Source organism: Brachypodium distachyon, chromosome 2 (genome assembly GCF_000005505.3).
Source record: "Brachypodium distachyon strain Bd21 chromosome 2, Brachypodium_distachyon_v3.0, whole genome shotgun sequence".
Classification (NCBI taxonomy): domain Eukaryota; kingdom Viridiplantae; phylum Streptophyta; class Magnoliopsida; order Poales; family Poaceae; genus Brachypodium; species Brachypodium distachyon.
The window spans coordinates 7705558-7722188 of NC_016132.3; the positions used below are offsets into that span (position 1 = coordinate 7705558).

Consider the following 16631-nt stretch of genomic DNA (forward strand, 5'->3'; position numbering starts at 1 on the left):
GGAAAAAACCCTTAATGAAACGTGGTTAAAAGAACAAGGTAATAAACAAAGTTTTCAAACGAAAAATAAACTCTTTTTTGTTGACACCAAAAACATTTCTTTTGTATCACATGAATGAATTATGAGACTCCTTTTTCTTTGCCAAGAATTATGAGTACTTTTTTCTCAATTGGGCCGAGGGTCGGAGCTCATTTATGGCTCATTTTTTCTTTGCTTGGCGACCTTCCCTCTCGGCCTCCCCTGGCCCATCTCGCTGCCGAGCGCCCCAACGGCCCAACCCCGTCGCCCGTCTTGCTCCTCGAGCGAGCGCCGCCACCCCTCCCTGCCCATCCCGCTGCCGAGCGCCCCAGCCCCCTCGCTCCGTCGCTCGTCTTCCTCCTCGCGCGAGCGCCTCCACCGCAGGTATCTATCTCCCCTTCAATTCTCTCGCTCCCGACCGTTTCTCCTCCCATCACCCCACGAACAGATCCCGCCCTTTAGCTCCCCGTTTCATCTCCTACCGGGTCCTCCGCCCTTGCAGGAAGGCAGCTCCGTTCTGCGCCACACGAGGTTCCGTTGCGCGGTAGACATGGGGAAGGGCGCACGAACTGTCCGGTACGACCGCTTCTCTCCTCCAGTCGAATTAGTGGATTGTGGGATCAGCTAGTTGCAGCCTTGTTCCGAATGCAATACATGACTCGAATTCAACAAACGGGCAATTAGCAATTCATGAATCAGACATTTTTGATAAAAATTATTGCGGAATAAGTCGCTAGTTGTTCTTTGAGGCCTTCTTGTTCTTTTGCATCTGAACTTTGATGCAACTGGTGCGCAGCTATGAGCCTGGGCCGTCATTTGAAGAGAGCAGAATGGAGGCCATGCTTGACATCTCACCGTCAGACTCAACAGAACTTTGGCTAATGCAGTGGCCTGTAAACCAGGTCACTTGGATTTATTTATTTTCCCACCCCTGTGGCATGTTACTAATATGCTGCATTGTTTGGGTCCAACATAATGTTTTTCTTTATGATCATGCAGTTAGATGCTTCTGATTTCCACGGTGAAGAAGTTTCTCTTAAACTACACCATGATGGAAAACTGGGCAGCTTGGAGAGTTCCTCAGGTAAAGGTAATAGTTACTACTAATGTTGTAATTTATTTACTTGATTGATTATATGGTTTGATGATTTTGAAGTTTTGCATACAGTAACCACTAACCAATTCTGTTTTGGTTAATTCCATCAAACTTCAGTGTTGATCAATTTTATTTTTCCCAAAAAGCGGTCATTATTCCTGAATATAGCAGTGCTCATTATTCCGAAATGTAGCAGCCGTAATCATATCAAATGGAACCACTTGCTTGTCCATGGTGAAACTTGTCTCATTCTGTTCAGAGGATTCAGTCAATGCTGGTTCTTTCATTCTCATTAATGTATTGCAGGCCAAACAAGTATCTATACCAATATATTAAATTGGAGTTGTTGGTGATGGTACGGTCGCCGCGGTAGGTTAACTTCGTTCAAATTACAACCAATATGCCACTGCCAGTTATTTTCTTTTCCTCTAGTTTTTTTTCACGATTTCTCCTACTCCATCTTACAACCGACGCCACCACACCCGCATGCCGACCTCGACGGCGCCATGAGTTGACTACACAGAAAATAAAAGTTAATAGTTTGTGATTTTGTTGACCTGTAGCAACGCGCGGACACACCTGCTAGTATTCTTGAGTTTTAAGTTCGGATTAAACTTCTTCTACAAGTTTTCTTGTTTATCTTTACACAACAACCTATTAGCTATTATTGAGTATTGACTCCTTGAAATAGAAATCAGCATGATGTTACACTTCAGCTTAGAGTAAAAGATAGTATTCTGTGTGGATGTTCAGAATCCAGAAGTTTGATATGCTTAAAGTGAAAGTTCCTAGTCAACTTACACATGCAATGGCCAAAATACGTCTTCCTCCTTTACTAGAAGCTATTTGGTTAACATGCCATCCATCAGTAAGAAGTTGTAGTACTACCAGGCTACTTGCCGACGTCTCTAGTCCCTTCTCCATTCTCATAGGCTGAAAATACCACTAATCAGCTAAAATACTACTCCCTCCGTTCCATATTAAGTGACGAAATATTACATGTATCTAGACGCTTTTTGGTTATAGATGCATCCATATTTGGGCAAATTTGAGTGACTTAATATGGGACGGAGGGAGTATCAATTTTGTCCATAAAATTTTATTTACATTATTTGGCAGGTAAATCGTATGAACTTGTCAGCTTTTCTGCTCAACAGCCAGATGCTACTGTCTTCATTCCATCAGAATCTGGAATGAGAGCTGGTACGGTAAAATGTCAACTTAATACCTTAGTATTAGAGTGTTCTGCACAGCTGCTATTTTTTCTTTGTTAATGAAGAAATATGAATTTTTTAAACATTCTGCATTGGTTTAGTATTTACCAATTACAGGATCGAGTTTAGTTTGCAGTAGGTAGCTTTTTAATTTTTTTCTTGTTGGCAAAAACATTAATTCACCCTTCCATGAGTCATGATAGAAGACAACGAACCTTCTGCTAAATATATGCTAGTAATGATATTTTATAGTTCCACGTTTAATTTCTGAAAATGCGTAGTAAATTTGAGCTTTTGTGATCTTGAAGGGAAATAGGATATGACACTTCAATCATTGAAATTTTACCTCCAAATGCCTAACTCCTATGAATTGCAGCACATGCTTACTGCTTTGTTAACGTTGGTCGTTGGCACAGTAATGATTTGGAAAATGTTGTGAAACTGAATCTTAGAGTTAACTGGCATACTAGATGTTGGAACGTTTCTCTACCAACTGATAGAAAAGTGTCTTCTAGAAATAAAGCTTCCAACGTTGTGAGTTTTCGTTGAATCAGTGTAACTGTAAATTGCATGATATAGAAAGCAATTTAGTGTGATAGCTGTCCCCCCAACTACTTAATATAAGTAACACGAGCCTAAAAATTATGTCCTCCATTTTACTATAACCTGTAGCAGATCTATTCTGTTTTTTAATCTTTAACCCAAGCAGATAAACAAACTGGGGGAAGTAAACAGATATGTTATGCTTACTTCACACTGGTTCAAGAACAACTTGAAGGAATATGTCTGCTATTTTTTCCTTTGAGTGGCAGTGTTTTTCCCAGTTTGTTATGACTTTATGAGCACAAGCAGTCTATTTTCTTTTGTATCTATTGTTCATGTTGTATGCTCTCTTTATGCAAACTTACCTTTTCACTAACAAATATATAAATAAACTTCAGTGGGGAAGATTTCCCGCAGAGTTTGCTTGGTTCGTTACCCTGAACCTGAAGAATTTGAGAAAGAGAAACAAGGTTATGGGAGTCTTACTCCTGGCAGTAGGAAATCTGCAGGTATTTCTTTTAAATATATTTTATCTTCACTAATGCCACTGTCGTGATTTGACTAGGCAGGCAGGATGGCTCTCCAGTTGACTACCTGTTAAAGTCACTAGATTTAGATGTGTTTAATCTGGAAGAATTTTTTAACTAGACTTACCAAATTGTACTGAATTAAGTATGAATGGAAGTGTAATTTACATGTGCTAAATCAAACCATAGCTGGTTGCTTGAAAATAAATTAAACCATAGCTGCACCATGCAAACATCACCGCAAAAGTTGCTTCTAAAATGTACCGATTGATTCTATGTTGCTGTTATATCTTATATGCAAGATGCGGAATTCACTGGTGCTAGAATGCTACTGGGCTAGATGCCTGCTAGTTTTCTATTATGCCGTTTATTATTATATATATGAATAGGAGTAACGTCAGTCTGATAAGTATGTGTGATAACTGTGACTGTCACTGATCAGTGCATACGACTTTCCAGCTTCTTCTAAGAAGACCATGTCTCGGTTCACTGGTGCATCGAAGAACCGCAGCAGCCAAGGATCAGCATTCTCACTGGGCCAACAGAGCGTAGAGCCGACCCCCAAACACAAGCAAAAGAGAAAGGATGGAAGCAGTTTGGGACACTCAAACGTTTCAGGCAAATCCTCCGAAGGATCCAAGGTTCGTGGCGCAGAAAGCAACACGACCTCAGAGATGCCGCAGACGTCAGGAGAGAAATCCAAGAAGAAAAAGAAGGTTCGGATTGAAGCGTAGCAGCAACAATGGCAGCAGTCACTCGCCTTGGAGTAGTTGTCTTGTTTCCCCCAGACCGGCGTGATGGATCTTGGTTATCAAAAACAAGGCGGTAGTTTCTTCGTATCTCCTTTTGCAAATTGTGATGTTTCTTTACGACATGACGGCAGAGGAGGATTCATAACGACAACCTGAGATACGGAAATGCCCCACACACGACGAAATTGTGATGTTTCTTTATTCACTGCATTTATCTCCTTCTGTGCTGATGCCCTGTACGCCTGCCGCATCATCTCCCTCCAATTCAGAAAGACAAATTTGATGCCGTTGCCGTTCGTTTATGCATGTTAAAACGTTTATGCATGTCGAGTTTCGTTGAGCTTTGCTCCTACCCCCTTCCAATGCCACCCGTCGAAGTTGAACTAACCAGAGTAAACTTCAAATCCAAATGATTTCTCAGACGTGTTTGTTGTTGGATCTTGCAACTGGGCAGAAACTTCTTACGTATTTGATTTGCTAGTTATCCAAGTAATTGTTGTTGGGTTTGCTCAAAACCATCCAATTCATGAACATCGGACCAACAATGCACATCACGCGATCAGGAAGGAGGCCCCTCTATGGGCGAAGACAGAGGTGATGGGTCTCGGGTCGCTGCTACCGGTGTCGGCCCTTAGTGTAGTTTGTAATCCAGGCATTAGATCTCGTGGGGACATGTACATAACCATTTCTTCCATCGATACATTGAGAATTTTCTTCTATCAATATGTTGAGACGTGAATGTTTTTGCGTTTTTCTCAGAAAAAGGAAAATATGTGTTGCCTTCTGCAGGTTTGAACGTCCCGAAGGAACTGTGGGGCTGTGGGCGGAACCGCCGCGCATGATCTTGTTTGTTGTGCGTGCAAGCGTGCAACCCTTATCCAGAGCGATCATCACTTTACGTCGTCACAGAATTCAATTTCTTTTGCAACCATACGGCGGGCGGGCGGGGAGAAGAGAAACGCCATCGCCAAAGCTAATCTTAAACGCACAAGAGTTTCCAGATTTTTCGTCATGGCTGAAGGATTCTCTCATACGTGGAGCTAGCTGTTTATGTGAGTGCAAGGCGGAGAAGGATAGCGACGGAGGAGATACACTGAACGAACACTGAAGAATGAACAGGGCAATAGAAACCAGACAGCGGCGCAGCGCCGTACGTGTACTTACACTTACCGTCCGTCCGGCCGGGCTCATCATGGGTTTTGAGTGCATGATTGCTATTCTTCTTTGCACCCACGCATTCATGTTTTGCGCGCTTTCTCGGTTTTAGAACAGGAGTCAGGAGCTAATGACCAGTATCCGTCAGGTCAGAGGACAGAGGACGAGGTCGGTTTAAGACAGATTTTCCTAAACAGGAGCTAATGATCAATCATCCGTCAGGTCAGAGTACGAGGAATCTAGATTCGATGTTGTAAACCCGCTCAGGAAACAAAGGCTCTCTCGGAGCCAGGCTTTCAAGATCGCCGCAGGATTTGCTAAACCACCTTTTGTTTTCCTGTAGCTGGCAATCAATCAAATTAATTAACAATTGTGCCATAGCTAGGATTTCACGCGCATAAGGTCTTTTATATTACCCTCCGTTCCCAAGTATAACGTGCGTAACTTTTATTTGACGTCTAACTTTTTAAAATTTGAATGCCCTTATGTAACAATATATATCAACATGTATGGTTCCAAATCAGGATAACTAGATTTATTATGAAATGTATTTTTATGGTATCTTGATTTACGGTTTTGCTATTTCTTAGTCGATGATAACAATCTTTTGATTCGATCATTGAGATTCGTGTAAGATTGATGTAGGTCCGATGAATAAGAAAATCTTCATTGGATGGTTATGATTGTCAACTGAGAAATACCATTTCTTAGACGACTGAGAAATAGACACTCCCATTGATTTTCCGTTGATTTAACACTGCATAAGTTGATATTTTTCTATAAATCGATTCCAATTTTATAAAGTTTGTCAACTAACAAATTTTATACATCCTAGTCCAGCAGTATATTGGACCGGAGTATTTCCTAGTGCACCGGGCCGGCACGGCAGCTGTTTTCTCATCCTACGAAAATTAAAACGTACTGCCATGCCATGCCTCGACAGTACGGCTGTTTTCTCATTCTACGAAAATGAAAACGGACTGCCATGCCTCGACAGTACTGCATGGGCTGCATCCATCGCCATCGGCCTTATCAGCTCCATTGGACACAGTACAGTACGTATATACGTACGTGCTAGCTGCATGTGCTCCCTCCAATTATCGCCGCCATCGGGATACGCCAAAAGATCCTTCCAGGACCTGTCCACTTCAAAAATCTTCCAGATGATATTGCATTAAATATTTCCTTACATGCACATGCTTTTTTGTCCCAAATAAATGACGTGAATTTGTATAAGAATCTAAGCAAACGTACGTCATTTATTTTGAGACGGACGGAGTATATCGCAGCTTTATTCAATTTAATTTGCCAGTGTAATTTATGGCGTATTTCAATTTTCTCACCGATCGACCCTGGGCCGCTGCATCGATCTATATATAGAAGGCCCATCAACCAAAGTGTACTCCATCTCTGTGCTTCTCCCTTCTCTCGGCTTCTCCCAGCTTCTTCTCTCCTTCTTCTCTTATCCAGGCTACTTAATTCATGATGCGCCAACCATGGCTGCAGAATCCTGAAGCTAGTAAGCTCTTCAGCTCAGCAATGGAAGGGTAGGATACGTTTTTGCTTGCCCGTGGCCGCGCTAACATTAGGCTTGGGGACTATGGTGCAGCCAAGGATGACTTGCCGATCGAAACGATGCACAATATGCATCGATCGGCGAGTTGTTCTTGGCTACATCTTAGCTCCTGCCCCTCATGTTAGGCCGGCATGCGGTGGTATGTATATATAGCTAGTGGTTCCAAATTAATTAAGAACGGTAAGTTAGTGTGCTTGGACTCATTATGTTCAACATGTTTTGGTTAATTAATCGAAGTATTTGATTAATCGGTTTCACTTCTCTCCTGATCTTCAGCTGGGTGCCATGCCTAAGCTAGCCGAACAGCGATGTATGCATCTCTGTATCCCTCTGTTCGGCTAGTTGGACATATGGACAGGACACATTGTTATAATCTGGGCACTGGGCAGTACAGGCCAGACCACTTGCGGATGCAGAAACTGCAAAACGTAAATGCCGTGATACCTCTCCTGCAGGTTGCACGGCTCTAACGCCTCGACAACCCAGGCAACCACAAATCGAATGGATATGATGAATATATATCTCCTTGACCTATAGGATGCTGGTTATTGGATTTCCAGGCACACGTTTGATGCTGCCGGAAAGTCTTATAGTATATGTGTGTGTGGCAATTTTTCAGTCTCCTAATTTTTAAATGTTGGATTAATATGTGATGGTCATTCCCACCCTCCCCTCTCTCATGTGCTATCGCTAACTAAAAAACAGACGACTTCTCGATAGCAAAACCGTATATATAATCCCTCTGTTGCTTGATATCTATTCATTTTGGGGTTGTTCTAAGTTTAAACTTCTCAATTTTGATCGATTCTATATAAAAAACCCCAAACATATGTAAAACGAAACGAAAAATATACTCCCTCCGATCCATATTAGATGTCGTGCACTAAATCAGCGACGATAAATATCAATCATAAAGAGTATTTGTTAATAGTCCTAACCATACTAGTTTTATGTTGTATATATTCGTGTTTGTTTCTACAAACTTGGTCGTTAGTTGACAGACTTAAGATAAGACCAAATGTGCAGATATTTCGAGACGGAGGGAGTATTTTTGGGCAAAGTATGAGTTTGTCATCTTTATTGTATTTATTCGTTACGCAACTTGTGAGCCGTGACCACGCACCTTTTGCATGGCAAGGCGCTGGCTAGCTGGAGATTATCGTACCGTAGCAGGGCTACGATTCAAGTTTTTCATCAAACAAACTGACGCGATGAGTTACTGGTTAGCCTGTCACGCTCTGGCTGCGCCCCACCGGCGGCGTCATATGCTATCGGCCAACCCAGGCCGGCCGCGGGCCGCGGCATTATTAACTTGTGCGGAGGACGCTGGCTGGCCCGCGCCACACAACCGTTTTCCGCTTTCGGGGTGCGGGGGAGCTGGCCAAGGTCACGTGTAGTGGCCTCATGGGAGCTAGCCAGGCCTCGATCGGGAAAAGGGTCGGGAGTCTGTACTACGCGGCGCGTCGGGCCGCCTCTCTGGGATGGGTCACCGATTGCTTGTTCTGTCTGAGTGAGGGAGCGTTAGTCGCCGCCCGCCTCCGGTAGCATCCAGTGCTGAGCAGCTTGCGGCACGGCTATATTAAGCCAGGCCAAATCGCACCTTCTTGTGTTTCAGATTGTCGTACTCCTTACAATCACGTTTCCAAAAGATGTTCTAAGTCAAAATGTTAAAGTTCAATCATTTTTAGAAAAATATACCAAAATCTATAATTCTAAACTATAATTCTAATATTTTCGCAAATAAATAAATATTTTTTTATAGTATGTTTTTTTATAGTATGTTTGTTTATATCGTTTATATACAAATTTGATCAAAACTTATTGAGATGAAACTTAATCAAACTTTAGAAGTTTGACTCAATGTAAAACTGGAACATCTTATATTTATAAACGAATGTGCTATATGTTAGGAGGAGCAACGTGTGAAGTGGTTGACTAGTTGCTCAAGGAGACAAGGAGTCCACGACATTTCAATGCAACCTCAAGCCTACTTCTGAAGGAGTCCACGACTTCTCGGTGCAGTCTCAATCTTACCTCGACACCCCGTCAATGCAAGCGCTCATCGACTTCCCGAACTCGACACTAGGGCCCTTCAAAGTATTCCTTGGACCCTCACAAGTCCCTTGAGTTCATCCAAATGAGGATGGAATGAGTTGCACAACTCTTGAGTGGTATTTATAGCCCAAAGGTTAATGAAAAACGAGGATGCTTGCCCTCCATGGATAAGAAATGGAAGGGTAGAAGGGCAAGTCTAGAACCTTATCATAGGCCCTTCCTATTTTCTTCTTATCACGCTCTCGTGCTATAGTAATTTTGTTGCATTTTGCCCCTTTTTGGCTCACCATGTGGTTTCATCGATTGACTGGTTGGCTTGACTGACAACCTTGTTGTAAAGCTGACCATCTCGATAACGTATAGCTTGACTTGGTCTTTCCACATAGAATTTGAGGCCCACTCCTGTATAGAGAATCTAATATTCCATCTTCTTGGCAATTTCAAAATTTATTAGAAAATTTCATTTTTAGTAAATAAAATGCTTGCACAACTTCAAAAAAATGTTCTAATGAATAAAAAATAATTGTGTATTGTACATGTCTTCTTAAAAACCTTGAAGTATATATTTACAAAAAGTAAATGTGGAAATGGGTTAAGAGAAAAGGAAAAAATGAAATAGGGAAGTGAGAAAAGAAGAAAATGAAACAGAAATAAAAAATAAAGCAAAATATGTGAAAAGGAAATACAAACAAAACAAATAGAAAAAAAATCAAATCGATGTAGCCTCGTGTTTTTTTCTTGAACTGGTGTAAGCTATGTTGGGTATAAGTGGCCATTAGGTCAGCCCGGCACCGGTTAAACGGGCCTAGCCCGACAATATAGGGGTTGGGCCGGACCGGCCCTAAAACATCACTTGGTGGCCCAAGCGTGCCACGAGGCCCTAAACGGGTTGGCCCGACCCCTAAAGCCCGATAGGGCCTGAGGAAAGCCCATCAGTGCATAAGGCCCAGCTAAGATTTTTTTTGAAAAAGTTAGATTAGGCCAAAAATAATGGGCCAAAATTGTATGGCTGGCCAGAATTTAGAGGGTTGACGGGCCAAATATAGGAAAACTGGAAAAAGAAAGAAGTCCATATATCACCCTCAAATGTATCTCCGTGAACGGATAACCCTCTGAAGGTTGAAAACCGTTTAATTTTAACCCCAAACTTTTTAATATCAGATAAATTACCCCACTTAGCTGTTTTGGGACCGAGGTGGCACATTTTAGACGGTTTAGGGTGTGATTTGAAGTTCTTTTTTTCGTTGACGTGGCCCTGCTGCTCCTTCTCCTCATCCCATCTCTCTTCTTCCTCTCCCTCCCCCAAGGCTCCCTCTTTTCTTCCCCGAAGCCCAGAAGCACCCTGCTTCCTCTTCTCCAGCGTGGTGACCTCCCGCCGCTCCCGAGCACTCCACGCTTCGCCGACGAGCCCAGAAGCACTGCTAGGCCGTGTAAAAACCGTCGCCTGCGCCTCTAGCCGCCCCGAATCACCCCGTCACGGTGCTCCTCCGGCGGCGCCCGACCTCTTCGTCGGCGCCGCGGTCGAGGGCGCCGATGGCTTCAACGCGACGTCGCGATGCTCTCGGACTTGGTGGTGAAGCACAGGGGGCTCCAGGCGCTCGCTCCGCCGGTCTGAGGCGGCCTTGTGGTTCTAGCGGCGGCGGAGATGAGCTGTGCGGGCGGGCGAGCTCGCCGGGCTTCGGGTACAAGAAGCAGGGGGCGGCTCGGTTGAGAAGAACGGGAGGAGCAGCTCTGCTCAAGGGTGGGGAAATAGAGGAGAGGGAGCCCGGGAGGGAAGAGCGGCGCCGTCGTCATGCCCGCGTAGCTGAGTTAAAAGCGTCGTCAGGCCTCGCGTGTTGGTACTGCTCCAGCGAGATGCCGACGCCGCGCCCCGCGTAGCCGCACTTTCACGCGCTGGCCGCGTCAAGCTGCGCCGCAAGTGCAGTGAGCCTCGAGCCCTCGACACGCTGCAGCGCTGCGCTTCGCGGGAGGCCGCCTTGCCGTTGCTCGCCCTTCGTGCGCTACTATGTGCTTGCCACAACACCATGGCCATGCCGCTGCTTCTTGTTGACCGGCGCATGTCAACAATCACGTGATGTTGTGCTGCCGTATCTCACTGGCTTGGGGGCGACGGGAAGCAGGGTCGAAGGCAAAAAGGAAATTCAACGAGAGCTTTGTGAGTCAAGAATCCTAATCAGCCATAAAACCGTTCTAAATTGGTCACATCAGCACTAAAACCACTTAAGGAGGTGATTTATCTTGTTTTGTGGATTTCAGGTTTAAATCAGACCAAATGCGAGTTCCAGGGGTTACGCGGTCGGAGACATAATTTGAGGATGAAATATGGATAACTTAACCGGGCCGGCCTGCAAGCTCAGTGTACAGGCTCCAGCACCGCACGGGCCATGCAACGCAAATCCAGCAACACTAAACTCCGGCCCAGTTGAGCCAACCCAGACTTGTTCAAAACAGAAGTCACCACGCGCCACGAACGCACGGGTTCCGGCAACCGACGGAAAATCACCAGTCACCACCGCGGCGCAAACTCCTTGCATGGCCTTGGTTTGGTAGCTATTGAGATGTTTCGCTGGATGGAGATGGAGAATGTAGCACCAAATGACGTCACCTTTCTTGCAATCCTGTCAGCATGCAGCCATGTTGGATTGACTGATTTGGGTCGCTGGTATTTCAAAATAATGGTTTCTCAGTACATGGTTAAGCCACGAGTTGAACACTATGGATGCATGGTCGATCTACTTGGCCGTGCTAGTTATTTGATGGAAGCTCAGGACTTAGTTCAGGACATGCCTTTCAAGGCCAATGCAGCAATATGGGGAGCTCTTACTGCTGCTGCTCGGACACATACTGATGCTGAGCTTGGCAAACAAGCTTTGTTGCATTTGATTGAGCTTCAGCCTCACAACAGTGGGGACTATAATCTCCTATCTAATATCTATGCAGAACAGGAGAGGTGGGATGTTGTGAGCAAACTTCGGAAGCAAATCAAAGACAGGGGCTTAAGAAATGTTCCAGGGCAAGTTCTATTATTGAATTCGATGGCATGGTTCATGAGTTCACTTCGAGAGATGGATCACATCCTGGCTTACACAAGATATGTCACGTACTATGTGAGATCACCACTGCATGAAATCTATTAGTTTTGTTGCTTTGCTTCCTGAAGTATTGCGTGATATTCAAGAAGGGTGTGACCATTATTCACATCATAGCCCAGGTGTGCCAAGCTAAAGTTTCTGTGAAATTGGCAGCATGGTTCAGCTCACACCTACAGTGAATCCCATCCGTGCATACAGAAGATGTTGATCTTTTATATGACATCAGTTTTTTTGAGGTAACCTGAAGTCCCACTGATTATGCCTGATACTTTACTTTGTATGGAAGGATTAAATATTCTGGTACACTCTGCAAGAAATATACTCACTCCGTTCCATAATTCTTGTCTCAAATTTGCCAAAAAATGGATGTATCTATTCCTAAAAAGTGTCTAGATATATGTAATATTTCGACAAGAATTATGGAACGAATGAATATTATATAGAGAGAGTATATATTCTACTTTATCATTTTTGATAAATTCTATATGCTATTTCTAAGATACTTCAACGCGAACTACATGAAATTTTTGTAAGTTGGAACTTAGTTTTTATTGTGTTTGAGAAATACCTTCATATTTGTACATATAATAGAGTATATTAAAAAGCTGCATATTCTAACAAAAAAAATATATACTATGTTCTGCGTACTACATACTGCCTATAGTTTGCTACATACTACCTGATTAGTACTACATATTACATTCTCCCAATTGCGCTACATACTAACCTGATTTATGCGAAATGCACGTGGGAGTAACTATACCCGGTAGTACGAGAAAATCGTATTTATATATACTTGCATTTTGGGCCAAGCGAATATAGCTGAAAGCAAGCAAAGGAGTGTAAGAGAATAGGCAGTGGTTGTGTACAGAGGGGTCCCCTGGAGATGGTCTAAGATCCATCCAGGCTCCCTCAAAGTAACATAAGATGCAGGACACCGTGAAATGGAATACATGTCTCGTCAGGACTTCGCGCCCTTTCTACAAGAAGCGACGTCGTTTGAAGTGTCGTGTTAGTCCGGCAATCTTCCCTGCGATGGAGTGCTCACGTCCCTCACTAGGCCGCATTTGGACGTCAGCCACTGCAACAGTAGCTGTTGCCGCAGAATGCTCCATCTGCATCGTCACGTCAACGTCTTCCACTGTCCCCACAAACAAGACCTTGGGACGTTTAGGTTGCTTGCTTGCTGCTGCTTCCAGTTCCTGTTTACTCTGGTTATCAAATTCACAGAGGTGGTGTCCGAGGTGATTGTTGGTCCTCTTGGAACCATGGATCAGTCTGGCAATCGTTCCTGCCGGGCTCTTCTGCATGACAGATCCAACCTGCGTTTGGACGTCATCTTCAGACATGGGAGTTGGTGCTGCGCAGCTCTCTGAATTCTCGTTACTACTTCCCATCTGCATCCAATCGACATCTTCCATTGTTTGCATAAACAATACCTTGGGCTGTTTCGGGTGCTTCTTTGCTGCTTCTTTCCAATCTTGCTTTGCTCCATCGCTCACTCCATCATGGAGAGCGACCTCCTTAAGTTGTCTGAGGCACTCCATGTTTATGCCACAAAGAACCCGGCCATCTAGATCCTTGCAGAGCAGCCGGAGTGACTCGAGCCGCTGCAGAGCCCCCTTCTTGATATCTAACCCGGCCATGGATTGCACCACTATGCATAGGCCTCGCAGGCTACCCAGCACCCCATTCTCTATCTCCAAACTGCCTAATTGATTTGCGGTAAGTTTGAGATAGTGCAAGCAGCGCACTGTACTGACAGAAGCAAGAATATCCCCGCTGAGCTGATTGTTTGGAGATGAAAGACACAGCTCAGTGAGGCCACCCAGCATGGTGACAAACGGAGGCAGGCTGCATATGCTGTTGCCATGTAGCTTCAACGAATGAAGATAGCAGGAATTTTCCAGAGAGAAATTGAGCAAGTCTTGGGGCCATTCTGTGGAGCCCAGTGATAGTGAATGGGCATCGTTCATGTTGGTGCTTCTCTCAATGAACCCTTGGATGGCGTCTGAGAGATGATTGAGGTTGCTGCTGCCATCCACAGTGGGCACCCATCTTATTTTCACCTTTGTTAGATGCTCCATATGTTGCAAGAGTTGTGCAAATATTTGGCTCTCGTCGGCAACAAACCCTTTGAGTGTCTCCAACTTGCTCTTCTCTGACAGGAAAGCCTGTAGCTTACTCACCTTCCGGCCTACATCTTCAAGCTTAAACGCTCCAAACAGATGAATCAAAGATGTCATCTTCAGAACTTGTATGGGCAGAACCTCTATCTTCGTCCGTGTTAGGTCCAATGTCTCCAAGTATTTAAGCTTTGAGATCTCCTTGGGAAGCACTGTAATGGTTTTATTGCCTCTTAGGCTTAGATACCTGAGAAGCAACAGGTTGCATATCTCCAACAAATGCTTGTCATCCAAGTAGTCATCGCATTCTTCTAGATCCAACACTCGCAGCAGTTCATACTTGGAGAATTCCAGGACAGATTTGTGTGCCTTCCCAAAGACAGTCAGAGACCGGACATGAGACAAATCATTGCTTGGATTCCCCGAGTAATGGTTTAGGGAAAGCCACCTGATTTTACCATCACCGGGCGGGCGATCCTGGCCATGTAACAACGTAACGAAGCTCTCTTGTACCGACTTGCGCAAGATGAACTCAAGCATCATACCATGGGTCTGGCACGTCTTCAGCTCTGTATTGTTGTTCACAGCAACAGGCAGAACGATGCTCCGGTCAACAAGCTCCTTGAATCTGTCATTTGCAACACCACATTCTTCAACAAATCCTTCAGCCAACAATCGCCTTAGCAGACTCTCTGTCCTGACCGGACGACCACCTGGAAAAATGCCCATGTATAGCAAGCAGGCCTTGAGGACATGATCAGTGAGGCTGCTATAGCTGTCAGCGAGCACGCGATTCATCCTTGCTAATGTATCCTTTGTTTCCAGGAGCTCACCCAGATTGTTGCACAACTTTGCCCATTCTGTCCGTGTCGGATTGCCTCTGCTCTGCAAGAACTGGGCTACGGTGACAAGAGCAAGTGGCAGACCATCGCTTTTCTTTAGCGCCTCGGAACCAAGCCCCGCATCAGGCGGTGGATCATCCAGGGAAGCTTGTTTGAAGAACAACCTCCTCGAGTTTTCTTCGTCAAGAGTCCTCATCATGTACACATGACCATGAGCAAAGCTGCTGCAGGCATTTGCTATGGAGTGGACGGCCGTTGTAACAACGACTCTGCTGCTCACGCCGGAGACTGCAGGGAAGGCGTTCTTTATGATGTTCCAAAATTCTTTCCGCATGTCATCGATCACAATGAAGAACCTAATTAAGAGGCAGATTGAGAAATGAAACATCAAAATCCTGGAATCAGAGAAGAACTACCGCTGCTCATCTGGAACAGTTAGCTAAATGTTTCTTAATGAATGCTAGTACCTCTTGGACCCAAGGCAGTCTCTGATGCTGGTGCTGAGCTTGTTAATATCGCCGCCATCAGGTACCTGCATGCCAAGTTCATGGAGTATCTCCTTGAGAACATCCCCGGCGCCCCTCTCTGCGGCGCGAACCCAAGCCCGTGGTTCATACTGCCCGTCGCCGCTCTCATCGTAGACCTCCCTGGCAAGAAGTGTCTTCCCTAAACCACCGAACCCAACAATGGAGATCACCTTCAGTTGCTTCGGTTGGCCTTGGGTTTCCCTCATCAGCTGTAGGACCTCGTCACGGGGCACGTCCATGCCCACGAGGTCAGCTGCAATGGTGTGCGTTGTCGTTTCGCACGACGAGAAGAAGGTGCTCGACGACGCCGACAGCCCCGAGGTGCTAGATTGGCAGCCACCACCGCCGCCGCTGCCAATATAACACGCTCTCAGCTTGGACGCCTCCTCTGAGATCTTGCGGAGCTCACGGACCGCAGTGGCGAACTTGCTGCGGGTCGTCGCCGTCTTCACCCCATGGACAGTCTTCCGGAGCCACGACGGCGTCGACCCGTCGGGCTTGGGCGGCGGCGGCAGTCTCACGCGGTGCGTGAAGCGGTCAACGCAGTCCTCGATGCTGTAGGCCAGGTCACGCACGAGCTGGATCCAGACCCTCTGCACATCGTCGCCGTCGCTCCGCTGGAGACCGCGACGACGGTCATGGTCCTGGATGGCGGCGGCGATCATGCGGAATTCCTTCCTGATGTACTGGATGTCGCGCTCCAGGTTCTGCCGCCGTTTGTGTTTTTCCTGAAGAAACGCGAAGAGCTTCGGCGCGATCTTAGTGAGAAAAGCGGTGGCCACCGCTGTTTCCATCTCCGCTCCTTTGCCGGCCTCAACTTTCTTGCTCGCCTCAACTTTCTTCCTTCGTGGAATATGGTGGATTCAGAAACAGCATGAAGTATGAAGAGGACTACAAGAGGAAGCAGCAAGAGCAGAGGTGGAGGTAGCTTCCGAGTAGTAGCTATAGATGAAGCAGGAAGGCGAAGTGCTGGAAAAACGAGTGCCAGTTCTTTAACCAGATTCAATCAACACACACCGGCGTCAGACGTCGCATATGGTCCCGCTCGGCCAAGACCCACTATTTCTGTGCTGATTTACTTCCTCCATCCCATATCATGTGACTTAAA

At 45.4% G+C, this 16631-nt stretch overlaps 3 protein-coding genes and 1 non-coding gene across 4 annotated transcripts; 3 read left to right on the top strand and 1 right to left on the bottom strand.

Annotated features, from left to right (window-relative positions):
* Positions 1-232: 232 nt before the first annotated feature.
* Positions 233-4437, top strand: LOC100842949 (mediator-associated protein 2). The gene is made up of 7 exons (XM_003566527.4): positions 233-402; positions 521-594; positions 815-920; positions 1018-1102; positions 2234-2317; positions 3270-3380; positions 3858-4437. The coding sequence occupies exons 2-7, from the start codon at positions 569-571 to the stop codon at positions 4130-4132; spliced, it is 687 nt and encodes a 228-aa protein (XP_003566575.1). The 5' UTR covers positions 233-402; positions 521-568; the 3' UTR covers positions 4133-4437.
* Positions 4438-6846: 2409 nt separating this feature from the next.
* MIR169A (microRNA MIR169a) lies at positions 6847-7027 on the top strand. Its single transcript, NR_126895.1, has one exon. It is a non-coding gene; the product is annotated as a microRNA MIR169a (primary transcript).
* A 3695-nt stretch (positions 7028-10722) lies between these two features.
* Positions 10723-12638, top strand: LOC100842220 (pentatricopeptide repeat-containing protein At5g56310-like). The gene is given in 4 exon segments (XM_010232426.3): positions 10723-11091; positions 11193-11950; positions 11953-12055; positions 12058-12638. Coding segments are annotated over 3 exon segments (663 nt in total). The 5' UTR covers positions 10723-11091; positions 11193-11494; the 3' UTR covers positions 12162-12638.
* A 157-nt stretch (positions 12639-12795) lies between these two features.
* LOC100842535 (disease resistance protein RPP13) lies at positions 12796-16576 on the bottom strand. Its single transcript, XM_003565563.4, has 2 exons — positions 15464-16576; positions 12796-15352 (listed from the first exon to the last, which is right to left on the bottom strand). Exons 1-2 carry the CDS (start codon positions 16315-16317, stop codon positions 13009-13011), a joined length of 3198 nt encoding a protein of 1065 aa, XP_003565611.1. The 5' UTR covers positions 16318-16576; the 3' UTR covers positions 12796-13008.
* Between the last annotated feature and the right edge of the window lie 55 nt (positions 16577-16631).

Bases quoted from the DNA above. Each gene is read 5' to 3' on its own strand.
- LOC100842949 (XM_003566527.4), top strand. From the start codon at position 569: ATGGGGAAGGGCGCACGAACTGTCCG. The intron at 921-1,017 runs GTCACTTGGATT...ATGATCATGCAG, and splicing joins TGCAGTGGCCTGTAAACCAG to TTAGATGCTTCTGATTTCCA. The intron at 3,381-3,857 runs GTATTTCTTTTA...ACGACTTTCCAG, and splicing joins TGGCAGTAGGAAATCTGCAG to CTTCTTCTAAGAAGACCATG.
- LOC100842535 (XM_003565563.4), bottom strand. From the start codon at position 16,317: ATGGAAACAGCGGTGGCCACCGCTTTTCTCACTAAGATCGCGCCGAAG. The intron at 15,353-15,463 runs GTACTAGCATTC...CCTCTTAATTAG, and splicing joins GACTGCCTTGGGTCCAAGAG to GTTCTTCATTGTGATCGATG.